General features: G+C 46.2%; 1 protein-coding gene across 1 annotated transcript in view; it reads left to right on the top strand.

The window, feature by feature from the left end:
• Lamb3 (laminin subunit beta 3) overlaps window positions 1-24689 on the top strand; it is a 140415-nt gene that overhangs the window by 88668 nt on the left and 27058 nt on the right. Inside the window, exons 5-8 of the mRNA XM_042682059.1 lie at window positions 11778-11857; window positions 13136-13197; window positions 13721-13875; window positions 24133-24247. Of these exons, the coding sequence (XP_042537993.1) occupies window positions 13167-13197; window positions 13721-13875; window positions 24133-24247 (301 nt within the window). The 5' untranslated portion in view covers window positions 11778-11857; window positions 13136-13166. The remainder of the gene's footprint in view (window positions 1-11777; window positions 11858-13135; window positions 13198-13720; window positions 13876-24132; window positions 24248-24689) is intronic.

The raw sequence follows: 24689 nt of genomic DNA on the forward strand, positions 1-24689 counted from the left end.
GAGCCTTCTTACCAGACCAAAAAGTTAAATAAACTTAACTATGGAAATTTGAGATATTTACAAAATGGATTTACTTGAAAAAAAAAAAAAAGCTGATGATTGAATTGGTTAAGTAAGATCTGCTTCCAGAGTTTGGGAAGAATTTAACCGAAAAGAAGAATTTAAAAAGAATTCAATAGAGAAGCTATTACTAACTTAGGAATCACACCAAATGTTGGCTTAAGATTTTACAGAGAGGGTAGAATAGACAGGCGGAGGTGATGAGTCAGGCCAGAGTCGCGGATAGATCAGTGTACGTGTGGGAAGGGGGCTATGTGAGTCGACCTGAAAGGTCACTTTTGCCCCTGGACTCTGAGTACCTGAGACGTGGTTGACTTTAAGTTGGAGATGACAGAGAGGGTAGGACTAAGTCCACACCAAATGCAACTCATAGCAAACAGACCATGGGCCAAAACTAACAAAACGTAGCAGGCACAAGTGCAAAGTGTGTGTGTGTGTGTGTGTGTGTGTGTGTGTGTACTCACGTATTTAAAGAATGGCACAAATTCAAGATAGGGAACCTATTTTAACAGTATATGACTTGAAATAAACATAGTAGTTAAAATGTCAGGATGGTCAGAGTTGGCCCAGAAGAGCCTACCAGAGTACAACTGCAGTAGTACAGTTGGCTCCAGAACAAAGCCATGCTGGCATACTGTTTTCTCCCATCCAGTGACAGGAAGGTTGCTTTGCCCAGGTAAGCCACCATTCATCGAGGACCTTCTCAGTTTTTTTTTCCTTTGGGAGAGTTTTATTCCCATGCACTGTTTTCACCAGGTTTTTTTAAAAGGCCTCAAGGCCAGTATTTTTGTGTTTATGTGCCCGTTCTAAGCTTGAACTCAGAACTGAGCTTAGCTTTTTTTGCTCAGGGACAGTAATCTACCACTCTAGCCACAGCTCCAGTTCCAGCTTTTTGCTGGATAATTGTCTGGGCAGGCTTCAAACTGGAATCCTAAGATCTCATCTTCCTGAGATGATAGAATTACAAGCAAGAGTGACTGGCCCCTGGCTTAACTGTAAAAAATTGTAATAAATAAAAACTTAAATGATTAAAAACACATAAAACACTAACAAGTACCCCAAAAGAAGGAATGACAGAGCAATATTGATCACTGAATTCAGACAAGGATTCAAAAATTGTTACAGGGGATTCAAAAAAATAACAATTTTAAACAACTCTTGAATTTCTCTTCCATTATTACTTTTGTTGTTCCCAAGGTGTTTTGTTACAATATTCTATATTGTAGTCATTTTTGCCACTAGAGTTCACAGAGGTGTCATTAGCTAAGTTAAAACTATTAAATTCATGTTAATAGGAAAAATAAATATAAAAGTAACAAAACACATAAAATAGAGTAATAATTGAAATCTTTAGTTGATAACATTCTACAAAGCACAATAATTCCATTTTATTGGCAAAGCAGATGAAGAAGACTGTTGAAAGCTTTTGAAAATCAATGAGCAAAAATTATAAGATGCTTGTTCATTTTTGATCACAAAATGTTTGGTGGCTAAACAGAGCTGTGGAAAGACTAGATGTAGGGTCCAAAGACCTGAACCCCAGTGTCCTGGGCTTCCGTTAATTAATTGCCCATGTGACTTTTAGTAAATCACTTCATCTTTTTTTATATCTGGTTTCGGACAATTTCCAGTATTGTCCACTTACTTTTGTTCAAGTAACAGAGACGCATAGGCTAGACAATTTGTGTAAACTTTTCTGTTGGAGTCAAATGACCCATAAACAGGTCTGAATTATAATGTCCCTGAACTATAAATTCCTATGAAGCCTTAAGTATAAGACTGTAAAGAAGGTACTAGAGTGATTTTTGAATTAACTTCCAGTCTCATGTCTGCAATGTCAAGGTTTTGGCTTATATATTTTGGCACATATATAGTTCTTTTTGGTAGCCATTTTAATCTAATACAATTTGATATATAAAAGTCTAAGCTGACAAAACATTTTAAGCAGTGAGTTATATAGAGTAATATTGTAAAAGTCATGTATTTGTCAAAGGATTTTCCGCTGGGTTTCTTTAAATAATTGTTTCTTGTATAGCATTATGTTAGCTCAATCTTGTCATGGATTCTTTTTTTCTTCTTCTATTTGTATGAGGGTGCTGGGGCTTGAATTCAGGGCTTTTCATTCAAGGCTGGTGCTGTACCACTTGAGCCCAGCTCCACTGTCTGCTCATTATTTTTGGAGGTCTGTTACATGTCAGAGGGAACGCTCATGGCCCCAGCAGCAAGAATGTGAACCCATTCTGGTAGAGCAGCAAGAGCCTGTATTCAGGCACAAGGCCCTCAGAGTCTACCCTGAGTGATAGTGTGTCTATGCAGAGTTTACTGAGCCACTAGAGGTGACTTTTTCAAGAGCCATCTAAGAGGGAATATGGTGGAAAACTAGAGTGACCAACAGTTTTGGTTTTCCTGCGACTAAAGGATTTCCTAGAACATGGAACTTTGAGAGTTAAAGTCCTAGTCAAATCAAAAATGTCAAAATCTTCTCTGAAAATTTACCTTCAATAGTTTCTCTTTTAGAAACTGAGGTGGCATATAGGACTGTTTTCTTTCTGGCTGTGATTCACAAAGGTCTCATTGTCTGTTTTTAGGACTTTTCAGAAGCAAGAAGTGATCTAGGTTTGGAATACTCACCATAACCACTTTTCTTATTTGTGTCCTTTGATGGTGGTGGTAGTGATAGAGGTAACTGGGGTTTGAACTCATGTGTTTACACTTGCTAAGTACATACTCTACCACTTGAGCTATACCCCCAGCACAATTTACCATTTTCCTTAAGGCAGTTCATTCTACAAATTCTTCAATATTACATATTCTTTCAGGAAAATAAATTGCTTCAATTTTGGGAGGCCAGATGTTGTAGTGGAAATAGACTTTGGAAGCTTCTAGATCTGCCATTAAATTTCGATTTCATCATATACTGACGGTGATGGATGATGCTAGATGTTCTTCTCAATACAGAGGAAGATTACTCAGGGGCACTGGGAACGGTGGTGGCCAGTGGGCTGTGTGCCTTTGTCATTTCTGGGCTGAAACATAGAATTAGTGGGGAAAGTTCCTCCTGCCTTCTCTAATTTTGCTGCTGTGACTTTTTAAGGTTCTGTATTCTGATTGGGGTAGCTATCAGACGACAGAGTTCCTGGAGTGGAGCAGAAGAACCCTCCCTCACCATTATCTGGCATGTTAGTTTGTGTGAGCAGCACCTAAGCCGTTATTGTGTTAAGCTGCTGAAATTTTATGGTTTATTTATTGCCACAACATGTTACTGCCTAGAACATTAGCTTTGCTACTACAAGCAATGCTGCCGGACTTAGCAAAGAAAAAGATAGGCAGTCTAGTAAAATTGGAATTTCAAATAATCAATGAATAACAAGTTAGCACAAAGTATGTCCTATGTAATAGTTGGGGCTATTCTACCACAGTGTTCATTGTTTATCTGAGATTGAGTTTTAATTGGGATTCCCATGATTTGTGTGGCAGTTGGAATTACAGGGAGCTTCTGGTCTTACATTGGGAATAGTGTGTGAGATAGAGATGTATAACATCACAGCCACAAACGTATATACACATATGTAAATGAACAAAGTGAGTTACTAGGGGTACAGTTTTCTGAGTGAGCAAAAGGCACAAAACAAGGATCAGGTGGCATTATCCTGAGACAATTGCATGGGAGAGTCAACTTTGGGTGAGAGTAGTGATTTTAGCTGTCTTTACTTCTTTCTCTCCCAATATAAATGAAAGAAAATTGATTCTCTGTGGTCAGCTCTACACTATATAAGCAGTTACAAAGCAGGAAGCTAAGGCCCTGGTAGTTACTGGTCACGTCTACAGTTCTCCCTCCTTTCCTGTCTTCTTGCTTCGGCAAGGGTCACTGACCAGGGTCACTGGTGTGTGTATTTATGAAGAACTGCTCTTGTGTTGTTACGCCTCTACCAATCCCTGAGAACAGTACTTCATAAGAATGGAAATTCACATCTTAGAAGGTCTGCAACTCAGAGCAAAGCTCCGGCAGTCTGGAGGTTCAGTACAAAGAGGCTCAGAGTAAGGCTGGGGAGGAACATCAAAGCTGACTTATCCCAGACACAGGCTCCTCTCCTCACCCTGGAGCTGATGCTTCACTCTTACTGATCGTTTTACCAAAATAAGTTCACTGCAGAAACGGAGAGGACACAGAGGTGCATAAAGAGATGGGAAATGTTAACTTTTGGATGGTTTCTTCTATTTATTCTGTGAGTACTTTAGAGTTGATTTTTTTGTTTGTTTTTGGTTTCCTGTCAGTCATGGCGCTTGAACTTAGGGCCTGGGCACCATCCCTGAACTCTCTTTGCTCAAGGCTAGTGCTCTACCACTTTGAGCCACAGTTCCACTTCCAGTTGTAGAGTGGTTAATTGGAGATAAGCATCTCACAGACTTTCCTGCCCAGGCTGGCTTTGAATTGCAATCCTCAGGTCTCAGCCTCCTAAGTAGGTAGGATTACTGACGTGACCCACCAATGCCTGGCTTAAGTTGATTTTTATATAGATTTATCTCCCTTTCTTATATACACAGTTAACAGCATCTCATAAACACTTCCAGAAGATTTTTTTTATAATTTTTTTCATGTGCTGGTCCTGGAGTTTGAATTCAGGGTCTGGCCACTGTTCCTAGCATGCTACCACTTGAGCCACACAACTCTGCTTCCAGTTTTTTGGTGGTTAATTGGAGATAAGTGTCTTAGGGACTTTCCTGACCCAGCAGGCTTTGAGCTATGATCTTCAGTTCTCAGCTTCTTAAGTAGCTAGGATTACAGGTGTGAGCCACTGGTGCAAGACTATAAGAATCTTTTAATCAGTATTTTAGATCAGAAGAAGATCTATTTTGAATTGTTTTTCAAGGGGAAAGAATTACACTAGGTAGAGACTAATCATCCAGTCCAAGGGAGAGTGACTGTAAAGGCCTCAAAGAAAGAAAAGGAAAAGGCCTTTCTCTGCTGCCCAAAGTGCTGGGCAGGTGTGAGTTCGGCTGAAATTTGCACACAGACTAGTTTTGATGCCAATTCTTATAAGGTATTATAGTCTGGTTCTTCTCTCTCTCTCTCCTCTTTTCCTTCCTTCCTTCCTTCCTTCCTTCCTTCCTTCCTTCCTTCCTTCCTTCCTTCCTTCCTTCCTCCCTTCCTTCCTTCCTCCTTCCCTCCTTCTCTGTAGCAGTAGAGCTTAAACTCAGGTACTGAGTCTCTAGAGAGATGCTCTGCCATTTGAGCCGAGCCCTCGGCCCTTTTTGCTTTAATTATTTTTCAGCTAGTCTCACATTTTTTGCCCAGGCTGATATCAAACCCAAATCCTCCTAAGTAGCTAAGATTATAGGGATAAGTCACCTCCCTTGTTCTTATTGTCTCTTGAAAGCCATAAAACAAAATGCCTGTTGCTTTTACATGTGTTCCTTTGCCCTTTGGTCCTCTGTGTTTGTAAATATTCCTCCCCTGCCCCTCCCCTCTGTCCTTTCCTGACCAGGCGGGCCAGAAGCATAGCCCTACTCCCAGAGTGTCTCTCCTCCCTCCTGGCCCAGTCATGGTTTTTGTGAAGTTTCAGCCCCTAAGGAATAGGGTAGAATACACAAAGCACAGCTCCTCAATTTGGAGCCTGGGGCTCCCCTTGGGGAGCCGCCCAACCCAGCTCACTGCCTGGCAGAGGAGTCATGAAACATTTGCAAAGCATTGCTATTTACTTCTTGCTAACCACTGCAGACTGCTGATCCCAGCTCCCAACACCTGTGTGTGTGTGTGTGTGTGTGTGTGTGTGTGAGAGAGAGAGAGAGAGAGAGAGAGAGAGAGAGAAAGAGAGAGAGAGAGAGGCTCATGTGGAGAGACACCCTCTGTAGAGAAACCACTTAGACAGACACTTTGCCAAGAGAATTATGTATGCATTGCTGTCCTCAATCTCCACAGACTCCATGAGGTAGATTTGTCATGGTTCTCCCTGCAGAAATGGGGCTTCCAGAGGTGACCAGGAGGTGTCCAAAGTCATCCCAACAGTGAGTGCATCATTGGGACTTCACTCATGTTTCTTAGCCTAAATTCTAGGCTTTAACTAAGAGGCGAGCATGCAGAAGCTGGAGGGACTTCAATGTTTCCCACTCATGCATGTCCCTACCTGTGTGCAAAATATAATCTCTGGGTAAGGCCTTGCCTGGCCTTAGCATTTGAGGTAGAATCCATCTTCTTTATTCTTAGATGATGAAAGTGAGCCCAGAGGGGACTTGCTTAAGATGTGTGTGTGTGTGTGTGTGTGTGTGTGTGTGTGTGTGTGTGTGTGTGTGTGTGTGTGTGTGTGTGTGTGTGTGTGTGTGTGTGTGAATTGATCCCAGGGCCTCATTCCCCCCCAGCCCCAAACTTTCTCAGGTTTATACTTCTGTTGAAGTATCACAGAGCTGGTTACATCCACACACACACACCCCTGCATAGCTACAGCTGCTGCACAGAATGCTGATTAAAAGATTTTTAGATTCCTGACAGGTAGGCAGACATGCCTTGTTACTTTCTCAAACCACAAGGTGCTTATTTTTCCTTCCTCCCTCCAAAAATGCCAGTTTGAGTTTTAGGAGATTTAGTTTGTCTCCCTAGTGGACTCCTCTCATGCATCACACTTAGAGTCTTGAAGTCCCATGGGGCAGCCCCCCCCCCCCCCCGGTATCACGGGGAGTGGATCTTACTCTCAGCAATGCCTCTGTTCCCTCTCTGTATGGCCAGAGTGGTGGCATGTTGTTCCTTTAAAGGTTTCTCTTGGTGGCCACACAGCCTGCTCCACATGGCAAATCCATGGACAAAGTTCACAGTCTGGACTTAGTTCCCAAGAGCCTAATTCCCAGAGGTAGGGGCTGAATAGAGTAGAGGTAGAAGGGGTAGAGGAGGAGGAGGGAGCCTGTCTTCTGGAGGAGGATTAGGAATCTGGGTGGAAGGGAAGTGGCAGAGGTCTCCATCTATGTCTCCCTTTTCTCTGGGAGCTGGTCAGCCTCTGCCAGCATACAGTTTCTCCTAGCTGTGGGCTACACTGGGCCATGCCTCTTCTGAGAGGCAAAGCAGGAAGAGTAGACGCTCCAAGGTGAGCCTGACCCAGAGCTCAGAGTCCAGACCCCATTCTTGGTTGAGGCAGAATGTGTCATCCTCTCTTTTTTTTGTCTCAGACTTGGCCTTGAACTTGCTGATGTTTGCTTTCGCTCATTGGCTGGTGCTCTACCATTTTAGCCATACCTCTAACCCTCACCTTCTTATCATTGCATTGACCTTGTCAGCTTACCCCGATGCTTGCCTAGCCCCTTTCTCTGTCATCCCTCCCCTCCCTGCATGCTCACTCAGAGAAGCTCCTGGATTATGTGAGGGGGTTGGGGGGGGACCTGTGTGGGCATGTGCTTAAGCCTCAGAAGGGAGGTACCTTGTCCATTGGTGGCCACACAAGAGGACTTGTCAATATGGAAAACCCAGGAGGAGACACCTCACAGTGTCTATTCTGGATGTTTCCATAGCCACATTGTCACCTCTGGAACCCCGGCTAATATGAGTACTCCAAGGATTAGAACAAGGGCACAAAGAAATGCTTTAAGCTACTGGGTCTTGACCAGGCTTGGGAGACATAAAGTCTAGAGGTTCAAGGTTTTGTGAGGGTGGAGGGTGGGTATTTAGAAGAGAGAGGGGGCATTATGTATGGCTAAGGAAGGACATGAGTACTGGAACTAATTGATCCAGCTAAAGTCAAAGTTTACTAGATGGGACCAAGTTATTTAAAATGGGCTTCATTTTCTTCATCTGTGAAATCAGGACGGCCAAGTGTTGGCGTTACATGAGTTAATACACGGAAAGGGCTGAGAATGGTACCTGGGCACAGCAGTAAATGTTATCTGCAGTTATTTTAGGCCAGCTGCCCAAGTTCCCCAAGACCTCAGGCCCAGCCTAGTGTGCGTGGCTTTCTGCTAGGCAGCCGTTCAGGTTGGGCAGGTTAAATGGAAAGAAAAGTGTGTGTCCTCCATGATTGGCAGCCCCAGGTTCTTCCCTGCTTGCTGCGGGCTCCTACCTGTGGATGGCTCCTGTCAGTGCCTGTGGAAGGTCTGCCTTTTCTCTCTTGATCCTAGTGAGGAACACAGCAAAGGTGACCAGTTGTCTGGATGGTTGCAGTAAAGGGCCACGCCAGCATTAAATCACAGGGAACATATCCTGGGGTTATTGCTGGAACCCACCCTTGTCCCACAGACAAAGACTCAGTCATGACTCATTCTGTTCAGTGGTACTTGTACCTGAGTCACTGGGTGTCCCTTCCTTCCATGCCTCAGTGTCGTAGCCTGGATCAGACCCTGTCTTCATCTTTTAATCTCTTCTCTCCCTTTCTTCTTCCTCTCTCCCTTGTTCTCTATCACCTGATTACTCATTGATCTGATCTTGGCTGATCTTTCTTGGTGACTTGCTTAGTTTGAGCCTGGCAGATGGATAATGGAGACGGTTTCTAATGCCACCCCCACACTTAGCAGGAACAGTGTCTGGAGTGACTGATAAACAGGCAAAAAGAACATACACCTATATTAATATGGTGATATTTCAGTGTTCTGGAGAAGAAACCTCAAAAGAAAGACTCTATCGTAGTGGACTGATGTAGAAGTTATCCAGTTAGCAGTCCATCTTGACAACCAAAAGCCCAGCTTGGGCTGTCCTCTTTGAGGAAGGTAGCTGGGCAAAAAGGTATAGGAGACTCCTAAGTGATATAATGTACACTCCAGAGTGAATCCCTTCATTCCACAAATAGTGCACACCTACTATGTGCTAGGCACTTGGAAAACAAGAATGAATAAAATAGAGGATAATCCCTGGCTCTTTGGACCTTACATCCTAGTCAGAGAAGATGGAAAATAAGCATGATAAATAGGTAAATCATGTAGGTTAATTTTTTTGTTGCCCAAAACATTAAACATTAGTGTAGGGTAGATGGGGTAGTCAAGTGTGCTAGGGGTACATCCAACACGAGGTAGGAAAGCTGGTTATAATGTCAAACAGAATGGTCAAGGTAGGCTTCATAGAGAAATTAGGATCCAGAAAGAAGACTGAAAAACTGTGCGCAAGAGAGAGCTTTGCAGATGTCCAGAGCATGAGCGTTCTAAGCTAAAGGATCAGCTAGAACAAGGCCCTGAGGTAGAAGCAGGCCTCTGGTTTTGGTGGCACAGCAAGGAGGGGAAGCAGTAGAGGAAGAGAAGCATGCAGGGTGCTTCTGGCCCTGTTAGGCCTCCCAGACTCTCTGTCTACCACCCTGTGGCTTTAGCTCTGAGCCAGGTGGGGAGCTCACGCAGGGTGGTTTTAGCTCTGAGCCAGGTGGGGAGCTCACACAGGGTTTCTGAGCAGAGGGGAGAAGACTGGTGTGTTTGGCTTTGACTAGAGACCAGTGGGAAGGCGGTGGCAGAAATTCAGGACAGAGCCGCTCAGCCAGGAGGTTAGAAGTGAATTCTGGTTACTTGTGGAAGGGAGGAGAACTAATACAATTTGCTGGTCTGTTGGTGTGGCTGCAATAAAAACAAGAGTGGAGAATGACTCCTGACTTCATTCCTAAGTAAGAAGCCAAGGCTCAGGGGAGATGAGAACTTGGAAGCAGGAGAGAGGCTACCTGGGGAAAAGGAAAACGGTATCCAGAGGGTGCTTGGGCCATGCCCCCAGCTCCCTCCTTGTTAGCTCTAGTCAGACACTAACTGATCCTTGGGCTCTATCGAAGGCTTCTCATCTTTGAACACACTGGGCTTGCGTCAGCATCCTGCTCCCTACTTCTGAAGGGTCTGATTTTGAACTTGGGAAGGGGTGCTGCTTCTGAAGAGTGGGGCTATTCTTGGAGGTCGGAATAAACAGCTTCCAGAAGTTTGCTTGGGAGTGTGTAGGAGGCCCAAGAAGAGTAAACTGAGGGCTTCCTTCCTATGAAGCCAAACCATGCTGGAACCTGCCCCAGCTTGTGCAGTCTCACACAGCAAATGCATATTTACCTGAGCTCCTGGCCTCAGAAAGTGGAATGGGGGGGTGTTAAAGGGCCTCACCCACTTTAGGTGAGACCTGCCCTCCCCCTCCCCCACTTAGGAATGGAGATTGTAACACCTGCCCTCTTTGGCTGAGCTAATTATTAGTGAGCTCTTTGTCACATCCTCTGGTGATGGGCAGAGGATGAAAATTTCCTAAAGTCTTAAATTCAGGGAATTGGGGGGTAGGGATGGAGAGAAAGAGACCCAGGTAGAAGGGTTTAAAATGCATAGGAGTCAGAGGTGACTCTTCTCTGGGCAGTGTGCTTGCTGGGCTGGGGCAGGGGCTCTTCTGTTTCTGTTCTCCACAGGCCACAGGGGCTGATGAAGGGCCGCTGCTTCTTCTTCCCACCCCCTACCCCTTTTGCTGAGTTAAGGAAGATCTCACTGGAATGCTGACAGACAACAAGAGACTAACATTGGTTGGAATCTCAATTATACATCTAGACAACTGATCGTCCATTTGCTAATTACAGTTTCCCCCCCCATTAAACCTGAACTTGTGCTAGATTAGAACCTGAAAATTAGACATGCTCAGTTTGATCCAGACTAATGTCTCTCCCCAGTCCCCAACCCAGGGTTCTCTAACCAATTCCACTGTGTAGCCCTTTCATGGTAGAGAACTTTTTGCTTAGGAGCTACTTACACACGGGAATGGAGAAATTAAAGGGATGCCTTTCAATGGTGTCTTTGAGGCAACAATGTTCTAAAAGCATGCGGGTATAGGCTCTCCAAGGCCAGCCAAATCAGAGACGACGTCTCCCTTTCAAAGCCCTCTGACACAACCTGGAGGGAAGGGGGTGCTAGAACAGCCCCTTTCTATCCCGGGCTGTTTGTACCATATATTTTACAGTGGCTCTGGAGCTCTAAGCAGGAGCCTGCCCCACACAAAGCTTGCTGTGTTTTCTGGACTGGCAGGGGGGGCCAGGGGGCCAGGGGAATTCTGCCTTGACTTTATTAGTCCAGCTCTGCTCAGCCTTTCCTTCTGCCACCTAGATGGTCAGGTCTATTTTCTGGCCCCCCAGGCAGGCATTCCTGCCCGGGAGGGAGGGGCTCCAAAGCCAACCCTCCCTGTGGTAGAGCAGTATGACTCACAAGTAGTTACCTGTTCCTGGGCTTCCTGCCAGGGCTGCGGAGGGAGCCCAAGGCCAGGCACGGAGCCTTTCTCTGTTCATGTCTCTTAAACTTCCCCTTGGGTGAGTTGAGCTTCTTGATCCTTTTAAGGCACCACTGAATTCCCCCAGGAAGCCGGGATTTTCCACTTTTCCCCCTTGGGAGGGGTCTGGTGCTTTCCAGGGTCCCGGCACAATGACAGGTCTGGGGCTCTAACAGTGCATACAGGGCGTGTCTTCTGCCTAGTGTATCAATAGTGATCTGGACACAAAAGCAAGCTGAACCCCTGTATTAGTCTTGGGAAATGCCAAGCACAGTGCTTGCAGCTAAGGTGAGGGCCCTTCCTCACCCCAAGAATCCTGGTCTAAGGATCAGTGATGGCTGTCCCGTCCAGCTCCTGCAGACACCCACAAGCAGGTGGGCACCGTGGTGCTTGCTTCCAGGTCTCTAGGACAGACCCACTTGCCCAGTCCCGTCCTAAGGGTGAGGAGTAGTGACGTCAGATGGGCGTGGCAGCTGCCAGATTCCTGAGGCCGCCCTGCTGTGGGGCTACGCCCAGCCAGGGAGTCTCCACAGGCTCTTGTTTAAAACCCCAGGGCCAAGAGAGGAGACCCCCCTACATTCCAAGGGAGCTCTCAGAAAGGCAGTCTGGAGAAAGGAGGGCAGCACTGGACAGGTAAGTTACCTGTGAGGCAGGGTGGGGGTGGGGAGAAGACAGTCTCTCTGGGTGCCTGGTTGTAAACCCTGATTGATTCCTCTAAATGCTTGGGTAAAATGTCTGCTGCTTTTCACACAAGCAACTCAGTAAATTTAGAAGAAAGCAGACTCAGGTCTGAGGTGAGCACAAGAGAGAAATGGGTAGTGGACCAGCTCAGAGTGCCCTGGGCTGGGAGCGCGGAGAGCATTGGATCAAAATCAGGGATGCTTTCTCTCTTAGGCCATCATCGGTCCTGCAACCTCAAGCCCCCTGTGCCTAACCTTGGCTCCTTTCTCTCCGGGGAGGGGATTGGAAGGGATGAGTTTTGATGCATTAGGATTTAAAAATAGAAAGATGCCAGGAATGGCCCCCCACCTCACCCCAGATCCTCCTGTGCCCCTGCCTAGCTGACCTCTCAGCTCCACCTCAGTTAACAGAGCCAGTAGCTGACTTTGGAGCAGAGCAATCTCCAATCCAAAGCACAAGGAGACAGTGCTTTGATGGAGCATGCTTCTGGGGGCTCGGGGTGGGGGGAGGAGGGCAGGTCATCTCTCAGAACCCCAGCTTCTCTTTAATCTGTTTCTAGCTACCCTTGGATTCCCTGCCAATAATTAGAGGCATTTTTGCGTTGCTCTCAGTTCAGATGAAATCCTCTTCCATTGTCCTTGAAACTATCAGGCTCACTCAACTCCTCATCACCTACTTAGCCCAGAACTGTGGTCCCACCGTCAAGACTCAATTCAGTGTGGCCCTGGGTGATACTGAAGACTCTGACAATGGTCGGCAGCCTTTTGACCTGATCACCTTTGGCCTGAAGGCTGGGCTAAGTTGTAGTTGCTGGTCTGAGAAAGACCAGTCCTCTCTCTTTGAGGCAGATATACAATCTTAGACCTTCCCATAGCTCTTCTCCAGTGAAGGCCCTGCCTCTTCCTACTGCCCACATGACCCTGTGGGGTGGGCAGTGTGAGTCTTCCTTCTCATACAATCCAGAGAATGAGCTGAAGTCTGAGAGGGGATGGGGTTTTCTCAGGACATCCTGGGACATACATGCCAGCTGGGCTCTAGGTCTACAGCTCTGGCATTTTCTAAGCCTTTGGCTCCAGATAAATATACCTACTGCGAGAAATGTCCTCAGTCATGACCCTTACTGGAGACTGCTGAGAGAAACAAGTTCAGAAACAAGGAAAGGAGCCGGTGTTCCCTGGAGGATTGTATCTTTTTTTTTTTTTTAACCCATGTTGCTTTGCTCTGTCCTAGGTAAAATCCTCTCCGAGGATCCCATTGGCTAATGATGAGACAGCTCCTTCTCCTGTATTTTGGTGAGTATCGCTTCCCATCTACCAGGACCTGTTATTTAGTCTTTCTTGGAAAGGCTCCCCAGTGCCTTGTTCTTAACTTCCTGAAGGTTTTGTGCAGTTTAGTTCCCATCTTCTCCCTCTCAAGATGTTCCAGAGTTCTTAATTTACCAGTACATTATAGCTGGACATTCATAAAATCGGACGGACCACCTTTGCTGACAAAGGAATAGGGATAACACAGACCTCTCTCAGTGTCCCCCCAAATGACTTAGCCCTCTGGGCTGTGGACAGGCTAAAGAGGTGTAGACCAGTTCTGGTAGCCAAGTACACATCTCCAGCTTGATGTCGTATTTCAGGGTCACTTGTATTGCTCCTCCTCTCCTTTTCTAGTCTGGGCTGATAAGGTGTGAAACTAGCCTCATTACTAGTAGCAGAGCATAGGGGCATGAGTGAGGTGAGGGGCCCGTTTTCCACACATCATCTCTCTTGCGTGAGGGATACTGGGATAGGCAGCTTATACTCCAAGACTCCTCTGTGATTTCAGCATTGCCCAGCCTCCTCTGTGACCAACACGCTTGCTCCCGGGGGGCCTGCTATCCACCTGTTGGGGACTTGCTCATTGGGAGGACCCGGTTTCTCCGAGCTTCGTCCACCTGTGGACTGACCAAGCCTGAGACTTACTGCACCCGGCATGGAGAGGTAAGGCTCCACTTATACGGCCTCTAGGATTAGAGAAAGGAAGGATTGGATGGGGCCACTGAGCCAGCTGTGTGTTCACTGGATGCTTTAAGCATACTTGGTACGGGTCAGGCCCTGTGTGCTATGGGGAGTGGGAAAGTAAAAGACAAATATAAGCTCAGATCACTGCCTTGATGGAACTTGCATACTGACTGGCCAAGTGACTGGCACTCTATCGCTTGAGTCATGCCTCTAGTTCATGTTGATTTTAGTTTTTTTTTTCAGGTAGAGTCTTTTGCTTGTTTGCCTGGGGAATGCCTGGAACCATAGTCTTCAGATGTCTCTGACTCTTGGATTATATATAGCTGGGATTATAGGCCTATGCCACAATGTTCACCTTGTTTTATTCTGGGATGAAAGGCATGAGCCACCATACCTAGTTCAAAGAATGAGTTTTCAAATCATGGCAATGAACAAATGGACAAATGTTAGGTTTCTGGTGTCTAAATGTGCCTTTTTTTTGTTTTTTGCTTTTTTAGCACAAACAGACAGGAGATCTAGGGTGTGTGCACTGACTGGTTTTCTTGCTATAGTATGGCCTAAGTTGTGCCACAGTCCCTCTCTCAAAGGACTCCGAGCTACGATCTTTGTGACCTTTTCAGGAGAGCACTGTTTTGCTACTGTCCTGTATACACAGCAACTTACTCATTTGTTAGCTTTGGTGATCCAGGGTTTATCAATCTGGTAAGGTAGAAAACATTGCTAAAGGATCTGATCAGGGAGATAAGTAAAGAAATGGGGTTACCAGGGAGGGTCATATTTCAGCCCATCAACTTGAAAAGGAGCTGAAAAAATATCCAGCCTTGTGGGCTGGGAAGGTGTCTCAGTGGTAGAGTGCTTGCCTTGCATGCTTGAGGCCCTGGGTCGATTCCTCAGCACCACATAAGCAAAAAGAAAAAAGCTGGAAGTGGCGCTGTGGCTCAAGTGGTAGAGCGCTAGCCTTGAGCTGAAGAGCTGAGGGTCAGCGCCCAGGCCCAGAGTTCAGGCCCCACAACCAGACCCCCCCCCCCCAAAAAAAAATATCGAGCCTTTAAAAGTCTTGGATGATGTCCAATTGGCTTTTCCATAGAGCTGTCATGTCTTTTCTTCCACATTGCCTGTGAATCTTCTTCTTCTTCTTCTTCTTATTTGGGTCTGGTCGTGGGGCCTGAACTCTGGGCCTGGGCGCTGTCCCTCAGCTCTTCAGCTCAAGGCTAGCGCTCTACCACTTGAGCCACAGTGCTACTTCAGGCTTTTTTTTTTCTTTTTGCTTATGTGGTGCTGAGGAATCGAACCCAGGGCCTTACGCCTGCAAGGTAAGCACTCTACCACTGAGCCACCTTCCCAGCCCCCCTCTTATTATTATTTTTTTGTAGGAACTTTGTTTTTCTTTTCTCTCAACTAGCTGAGGGTCTTTCTTTGCTCCTTGTAGTTACCAAATTGAAATTACTGAGTGTTGTCCTGTCTCCCCTTGTGGCTTCCCCTTTCCAGACTGTCCTTGTCCTCAGGATCTGGAAGGTACTACCTGCTGTGGCCTCTAGTTCTCCCTTGTCCCTCTAGGCCACAATGTTCTCTTGGCTATTTTTAATCACGGGTAGAACTAGGTAGTGACTTTGGAGGTGCTGAGCAGAGAGAGCCATGGTTCTGCATCTCACCCACTTGGTTTAGAAAAAACCCATTTGACAAGATTGGGTAAAGCACAGACTTAGTCCCTGCGGACCCAGATTACTCCACACCGTCAGGGGACCTGGCAGTGTTGAGCTTTCTAGGCAACAGAGTCATTTTAGCTGTCCTCCTCCTCCTCCTCCTCCTACCCCCGAAATTATGTACCATCAAGCCTCTGTCTGGAAGTTTTGGGAAGATGGGCTTCGGCTGGCTCTCTTTCTCAGATTGACTCATCTTCTGGTAGGTGGAAAGCTCAGCCCCAGGCTGACAATGCACCCTTGCTCCCAGCCGTGTCTGGACAGGCCTCTTTCTTGCTAGGTCTGGACTTCTGGCTTATCCTAGGCCTGTCCTCTGCCTCTCTCAGCTACTCCCCGGAGCCAATTGCTTTCTCTGTTCTTAAGTAACCTCTTGAGAGAGCAAAACAGGGTGCTTGCAAAAGAGAAGTCTAGACTTTTGCAACCCTGGGGATGGATAAATCTTAAGTTATTTTTCTGCTGTGAAAGCTGAGAAACTTTTTTTTTTTGTTTTTGGTCATTTTCTGCAAGAGAAGCAAATTTAGGTAGCTTTTCAGAAAAGAGGGAATTAGAGTGTCTTGAGAGTGGTGTGTCATTTCAGGTCTGCCACTAACATGTATGACCTTGGTTAAGAAATCACGTCCTGTTCTACGAGTGTTAGGTGAAGTGGTCTAGAGGACCCTACAGACCCTCCTTTGTACCCATACTCTTTGGGATTGAGATGACTACAAACAACCAGCAATCTCTCCTTTACCTTTCATCTCTCTGTCTGGTTTTATTCCCTTTCCCTCACACGCCTGCCCTTCTCCCTGTCCAGGGCTTCCAATGATGAACACATATGGAGGCCCAGAGAGTCGAGTCTAGTCCTCTGTACAGATATACCCCAAACCCTTGCTGGGGCAGTGGTAGCTGTGCAATAAATACTAACAATTCAAATTTTAACTACGTTGAGTTCTAGTTTCCATTTTTAAGGTTATGTTCCTTTTAAATAATAATAATGGCACTGATCACTCATTTATTTAGCACATGTTGCATGTCGAAGGTATCATGCTAAGACTTGCTTCTAAAATATTCTGAGTAATTGTCACAATATCTAATGAGGTGGTTCTTGTTATTCCTATGAACTACAGGAAGGTTTTAGGTGCATGCTGGGATGCCAGACTTCTGATAAAAACACTCAGATGTTGGGTTTTATAAGTAGAGACAGGGAAGTGCATGGGAGAGCCGTAGCTGGGAATGAGGGCGGCCTGAGGCAGACCTACCTCCCCTAGTTTCTACCTCTTTACCCTTCAGCTCCTCACCCTAGTCTACCAGCTCCCATTCCCTCTAGTCAAAGGGCTCCGGCTGGTGCTCCTGTTCTATTTCCATGCAGGGGTGACATAGCCCTGAGCTCTGAGCCCAGGACAGAATCACCAAGTCCCTTCTGCCTGCTGCTGATGTGGCATAAATGCCAAGTGTAGTAGGGATTTATGACCCTCGGTTATTTCTGTCTCACTTACTCTAACTTCTACCCTTAACTGGAGCCAGACTTGGCAGAATAGGAATTGCAAGAGTCCTGGGGACACTTTCCAGTCCCTGAGTTGTCTCTCCTAGTTCCTGACCTCTAGAAATCTCTCTCTCTCTCTCTCTCTCTCTCTCTCTCTCTCTCTCTCTCTCTCTCTCCCTCTCTCTCTCCCCCTCCCTCTCTCTCTCTCTGGCAAACCAGTCTTAGCCTGTTTGCAAGTTACCTTCTTTGCCCAATTCTGTCTCAGTGGTTAATTTTATTGGCCTCAAGGACTTGTTTCTGTGGATTTTGGATCCATTTGTAACCCTTGTAGTAGACATTAGACTTGACCAACTTTACCTTATGGCACTTCCTCCCTGCCCGCCTGGACTTTGCCCTTCTGAGTCCACTTGCCCATCCATTGCCTGGGCCTGGGTCTAGTCTATTCTTTACCGAAAAGGCCTGAGGCTACATTCCCAGCCAGCCTTACCTTCTTCCTTCCAGTTCCTGGATAACTCCTGGCTAAATCCACTGCACCATTGCTCCCTCAGTCTCAAGGCAAGGGCGAAAATGTATATGATGACTCTCCACGCTGAGCTCAGTTGAAAAATGGAAGCAGTGCTAACATCTACTCCAAGGGCTTGTCTGAAGATTGTGTAACAGAGTGTGCAGAGTGAATGCATGGTCCTGGCACATGCTAACTGTTCCCTTGGGCCCCTTCCCCCTCCTTGCCTCCTGGTAGCTGTGTCTGCTTACAGCAGCAACCTCATCTGCCTCTGAGGCTCCTGGGAACTTCTCTGCTGGCCAGGATAAGCACTCACTGAAGTCATCCATCCTGGAGCACTCATGGTCAGTGCACCAGATTGGGGGGTGAAGATTCTCTAGTTCTGGTTTTGGTTCTGACACTTAGGGAAGGACTGTGACTTTCTAAAGTTCTTAATTCTTGTTTCCACCACCACCTCCCATTTGGGAAGTGATGGGGTTTGGTTACTATGCCTCTACCATTTGCTCATCTCTGGGGTCTTTGCCTGCTTCTTAGACATCTGGCTTTTTTAGTGATTCTTTAGAGATAAGAGTCTCATGGACTTTCCTTCCAGGACTGCTTTGAACCATGATTCTCATAGCTCAGACTCTTGAGTAGCTAGGATTACAATCACGAGCCACTGGTGCCTGGCCTCATTTTTATCTCTTGCTGGGGAAAAGGGTGCAGTAACCAGGTGGAGGTCCCTTCTTCTACAACATACACATGTACACATGCATGTAAGGCATGTGTACACCCACCTGTGCCCACATCAACGGCCTCTGCTTTGCTTTGTTTTGCAAATGTCTGCTTTCTTGACCTTCGTAAAAGCTAATTTTTAGGCAGTTGTGTTTGTATAAACATACTGATCCCTGTCCCTCACCAAAATATTGACGTCCATGTTTTCCAAAAGCTCTGAGAAGGTCTAAATCTTCAGAGGTTCCTACCACTGAGGTTTTACTGTTTGGGTGAAGTCCTGTTGTATTCCTTGTTTTAAATGAAGTCACCCTAAGGAAGGGCACCATGTAAACCTACGAGCAACCGTTTATACCCCAGAAAGAATTCATTTATCAAAATCTTAACTCTGACTTTGCAAAGGATCCTGAGAGAGTAAGATCAAGAATGAGTCATTTTTGAAGGAATGGCAGAAAATAGAAAGGGATATTAGAGAGGAAAGAGTTGATATCAGAAAGTAGACAAACTTGGGTTGTGGACTATATGATTCTAGGGTCTTAGCTGTTATGGGTTAGGAAGTGGGGCTTATGATCTAAAAGGAGAGAAGATGGGGGAGAGTTACAGAGGGAAGACTAGAGACACCTGGTATGACCTCACAACAGCACTGTCCTGAATTCTCATTCCATTTCTCTTTTTTGGTGCAGGCCTTGGAAAACTGAGCAATGTCTTGCAAGCCTACTTTGCTTCATTCCCAGCCTAGGCCTTCTGCTTTCGGCCAGGGCAGGAATTTATTGTTACTGGTGGAATTTGCAGCGTTCCCAGACAGAAAAAGCAATCTTTCACACTCAGGACTAGGGAGACATCTTTGACGTTGGAGGCCTCTAAGCTGGAGTTGATGCTATCTTTCATAGGGTGTGGGACAGCTTCTAGTTTTGTAGTTTCCAGTGGTCACCATGCAATCTCTGTGTGACTCCAATCAGAATGGCACAGGTAGATTTGAAGATGGATGGCTGGGACAAGAATCCTTGCTTCATCTTTTACAAACTCGATGGGCTTGGGGCACGTTTCTTAAGTTCTGTAGGGCTTACAGAATGGAGGATCTCCACCATTTGGAAAATGTCTTATGCCTACCACAGAGATTTTGGAAGGATAAAATAAATGTGTGTGTGTGTGTGTGTGTGTGTGTGTGTGTGTGTGTGTGTGTGTGTGTGTGTAATGCTCAGAAATAGGCTGGTGTAATATAATTTTGAAAGTGTGTGGTATATATCATCTCAATAATCAACTTCAGAAAATGACCTGTCTGAACTTAAACATAGTGTGGGTGAAGATTGGGCTATATTGAGAATGTGGTCAAAATATTACTTCATGATAAGGAGGAACATGGAGTTGAAAATGACTCAACTCATCGGAACCCTCTTGCCGCCCAGCAGGAGCAGCAGGCTCCGACTTTTGTCATTTATCTCCAGTGCACATTGCCATGGTAGTTCAGAGAGAGGCTCCTGGAACATTATGGACAGCTTGCTGACCCGGCCCCCCACTCCCTCTCCACTGGCCTCTTTGCTGGAAAGAGAGCTTCCCAGCACAAAGATATTTGGCCAGTGTCTTATTTGTCTTTTGCTTCCTTTGTGTACTTGCTGGAATTCTGGGCTTATAAACTGGAATAAGAGAGAATTCTGATAGAAGAAGGGGTTTCATTATCTCACAAATCCTGCATTTTACCAATAAGGAAGCTGGCATGGAAGAAATGGCTTCTTTGCTTGAAGACAGCTAGATTTTTTTTTCTTTTTGGTTGGTTGTATGGCTCGAACTCAGGGCGTAGGCTCTGTCCCTGAGCCTCTTTGTGCACAAGGCTAGCTCTCTACCACATGAGCCACAGTGCCACTTCCTGTTTTTGAGTGGTTAATTGGAAATAAGAATCTCACAGGAACTTTTTGCCTGGGCTAGTTTGAACTAGGATTCTCAGATCTCAGCCTCCTGAGTAGCTAGGCTTACAGGTATGAGCCACCAGCTAGATTAAAAAAAAATATTCTATTGGCTTTGTTTTAGTCCTGGCTTCCTTTTTTTGGCCCTGACTGGTGGCTATGGTCCTTTCTGTGGCTTCTTCGATGGACCCAGGCAGCCCCGTGTCTCACTGACAGGAGAAAGTTGTGCCATGTAATAACCAGAGGCTTTCTATTTCACTCCAGAGTTAGCCCTGGGTTCTGCACAGGCACAAAGCTTTCATTTTCATGTACCTTCCTGCTTCATCCCTCTCCACTGTGATTCAGGCCCCTGCTGGCTCTTTGCGTACTCGCTTGCCCTCCTCCACTGCTGTGGGAGGGGTTGTCTTCCGGCCAGACTTGCTGAGCATCTAGAAGCTCTAAGAGTAGGCTGAGTCTTTCCAGCTGGAGAGAAAGCAGGAGCCAAACTGGCTGGAGGCCTGACAGGCTGAATTGATAATAGGGCTGCATCTCTGAGGTAGCACAGCCAGGGGAATGTTGGCCAAATGACCCCAGAGCTAGAGACAGCTGCAGCCCAGAGCTGCCATCACTGCTAAGAGACACAGGCATGTAATGTGTGAGAAGAAGAGCCTCACATGGAAACTCACACACATGCAAGCGTCCTTCCATGTATACACACACTACAGATATGCACACCGTCAGAAAACAGAAGGGGAAACTGAGGCCCAGAGAACAAGAAGAAATGCACAGTGTGTCTTACATGGGCTTCTGCCATAGCTGCTCTATTTCAGGCCTCCCTCCTGCTAACCCGTTGACAAGCAGAGATACTTAACATACCTGTTTGAAGCCTTTGGTTTAGCATGCCTCTCAGGGCTAGCTGAAATCCCTTCTTTAGCTATGTTGCTATGATCAGCAGCACCTCCTGCCTCTATCAGTAGCTGAGCACGTGGAACGGAGCATGGAGGAGGCACAGAGGCCCCCACCCTGTTCTACAGAGACAGGCAGGAAACAAGCCCATGCTGGATACTCTGGACATTTTAGCTTATTTAATTTTTATAAGGCTGCTTATTTTTCTGAGGATAAAAATTTATGGACTACACAGATATAAATGTTCAAACATACTAAAAAATAAGAATGACAGGACAAACCACCGATGATCCTACTATACAGAGATAATAGGTTGAACTGGCAACGGAGCATATAGGTGTCATGTGTATAGGTCAAAAAAGAATGAAGCTCAGAAACTTCATAAAGTTTCACTTGCTATTCTGCTCTATTTCCTCCCAGACATCCTCTCTTCCTTTAATGTGTGTGTGTGTGTGTGTGTGTGTGTGTTTAAGGTCATACGTAAATTTATGCAAAACTTTCATTTTTTCATTAAACATTAGTATAATCACTTCTCCACGCAAGTAGAAGTTTGCTTTTCTGTAAGCTTTTTAATAGTTACATAATATTCCATCGTTTGGGAGCATCAAGGGCATTTCTGCAGTCTCTATTTCTTTGTCCCAGAACTCAGAGAAAGAAAGAGCCCTCTTTTTTTTTCCGGCACTTTCCTGGCCAGGGGAGGGCTAGGATCAGCGCCCAGCAGTGCCAAAGGCAGGGCGCCATGGTGACAGGGCACGGATGCCGGAAGGCAGCTGGCCCTTGTCCCTCCTCGGGACATGTGCTGAGTGCAGACAGGATGAGGAGTGGAAAAGTTTGCCCCTAGGCTGAATGGAGAGTGTGGAGAAGGGCATGTTCATGGCCAGAGACCAAAATAGGGTCTTAAGTGGAGTCTGACTTCAGTCAGAGCCTTCTTTTGCCCAGAAAGGATTATGCTAAATTCCCAGGTACTTCAGCAAGGACAAAGCTCTGGTCTCCTTGGGGACTGAGCTGGGTTAGCCTGGAGGAGCTGGATTGGTCCACTGAAAGAGCTAACGAGTCCAGAGGCCTTTCCCCTGCCATAGGTTTCCCAAGGTTATCTTCAGGGCCAGCAAAGCCCTTCTTAGAGCCCATTGGGAAGGGCAGAAATGGCCAGGCTTTCCCATGCTTCCCACAGGGTCTGCTACTCATGCTGTTTTCTAGTGGAAATGAGAGGTACCAGAGATGGAAGATGAGAGGGAGGGAGGATCAGAGAAACAGAGACACAGGCAGGCAGGCAGACAGGCAGGCAGGCAGTGTGGGACCTGCTCTGTGCTGACATTGGTGAAGAGTCAATGGAAAGTCCTGTTACCTCTTAGCTTTCTCATCTGTAAAGTGGGATACTAGGGATACTGTCAAATGTAATAGATTCATATATTGAAATTACCTTCACACATAGTAGGCACTTAATTCTCCCCCCCTCCCCCCAAGGAACAGTGTCTCACTATATTGCCCAGGCTGACCCCTTGCCCTGGGGTTCAAGCTATCCTTTTTGAGTCAGCCTCCTGAGTAACTGAGACTACAGGTCCATCACTTAATACTGATATTTGATTACTTCCTTACTCCATGCCCCTGTTTTGAACTCCCTGATTACAGGAAGGAAGTTCTATCAATAATGTTATTAAGAATAACCAGCATTCATCAAGCATTTACTATTCATTCATCCATTGATTTATTTACTAAATATGTTGTGTGGGTCTGCTCTGTGTTAGGGAATAAAGCAGCAAAGGAAGGCAGGCTTCTGCCCTCCTGCAGTAGATACTCTAGAAGAGGAAGGCAAAGTACAGTCCATGCCTCCAGCCATTAGGAAGGGTAACAGTTCTCTTCCTCTTCAGATTGGAGGTAGGAGCTGGAGAGTGGGTAGGTGAGAAGCAGAGGCCCAGAAACCATGATGCTGGCTTGTCTTCTGTGTTTTCTGTAGGCCCAGCTTGTCAGCTGGGTAGGAGGGAAGATGGTGCTGGGCAAGGTATTTCTATGCCTCAAGGTTTACCATAGTTACTTCATCTCTTTAGAGCTGGGCTATTGGGTGAGTCCATTTAGTCCAGCAGCTCCTACCTATTCTGAGACTTTGCCTAATCAGGATGTGGCCCTCCCTGGACATGGCAGAGTACAGGGAATGAGAAGACTACAGAGAGTCTACTACAATTCCCTTTTGGTTCTAAGGAAAGGAACTTTAGGAGAAAGCAGAGGCTGTGTGTGTGTGTGTGTGTGTGTGTGTGTGTGTGTGTGTGTGTGTGTGTGTGTGTGTGTGTAGGTTCAGTTGTCCCTACCCAGAAGGACTAGCAGGAATGATCTTGTCTAAGTCTGGCTTCTACTGAATGAATGTGCAGCTCCCTGGGAGGGATCTTGGAGCAGGGCCTTGTGATTACAGAGAAAACAGATTTTTGATGTATATAGCATGAGAGAGTAGGGACAGAGTCAGGTATATCTGTGTTTTCTGTGTGTGTGTGTGTGTGTGTGTGTGTGTGTGTGTGTGTGTGTGTACGTGTGTGTATATGAATGTGTGTATTCAATATTGGTTAAATGACTGGATGACCAGTCCAATTCAATTGGAGGAGAAAACTGAGCTGTGAAATGGGGTAGCACTAAAATCCCAAATGTCTTTGTTTTTATTTGCTTGGTTCTCAGCATTTCCCCTGGATTCCAGGATAAAATGAGATCAGACGTTCTGGCCTAGAGGTCTAGAATGTAAATGCTAAATTAATGTGAATTTCTCCTCCCCCCTGCTTTTACACACAGCATTCTTCTTAAGTTTTTCTTTAAGGTGATGTATGTACCAAGAATTTTTTTCCCCACCATCGTATAACTCTTCCCAGCCACAACATCCATTCGCTCTTCCCTTGCTGTATATTAGGAGGGACATAGAAGAATGGAATGAGGAGATAGCCTATAGCCATGTTAAGAAGTTCATCCTGCTAAGTGGATCAATAATGCCAGTGGATCCCGGAGGGCAGGCTTCCCCTGGATGGTATGAGTAGGGGTCTGGAAGGATCTCGTGAGGATCCCCCACCCTCTAACCTCTGCCCTTTCCTCCTCCCACAGTGGCAGATGAAATGCTGCAAGTGTGACTCCAGGCTGCCTCACAGTTACAACAGCCACCGAGTGGAGAATGTGGCTTCATCTTCAGGCCCCGTGCGCTGGTGGCAGTCACAGAATGGTGAGAATCTGCCACCTACAGGGGACCCAACTTGTAGAGGTGTCACAGGCTTGGGGGAGGGGGGACGTGGCGGAAGGTAGGCAAGTGGATCCTCACTGCTCTATATTTGAGGTTGGTTGGAGGCTAAAGGGGAAGAGTTCATCGAGATTAAGGAAAGAGCGTGTGAGCAGAAGGCTGCGTTTACCGCACTCTCCACGGTCTCCACGGCTGTGGCACATGGAAGGAACTGTGTTGAGTAGACAAGTTGAACACCACTCAGGCTTAGAGGCATCGGGTGATGGTGGGGGAGGGAATTTGGCAAGAGCAGAGATCTTGAAGAGTTAAATTGTACTGGTCTACTCCTCTCCCAGAGGTAAATTGGAGAGTTGAAGTTGGAGAGTTTCAGACTTCCCAGTCCATTCCAGGCGCTTCTGTAGGGTTGAAAGTAGAAAACTTCTGGCCT

Source organism: Dipodomys spectabilis, unplaced genomic scaffold (assembly GCF_019054845.1).
Source record: "Dipodomys spectabilis isolate Male_0828 unplaced genomic scaffold, ASM1905484v1 ptg000069l, whole genome shotgun sequence".
In the NCBI taxonomy this organism is placed as follows: Eukaryota; Metazoa; Chordata; class Mammalia; order Rodentia; family Heteromyidae; genus Dipodomys; species Dipodomys spectabilis.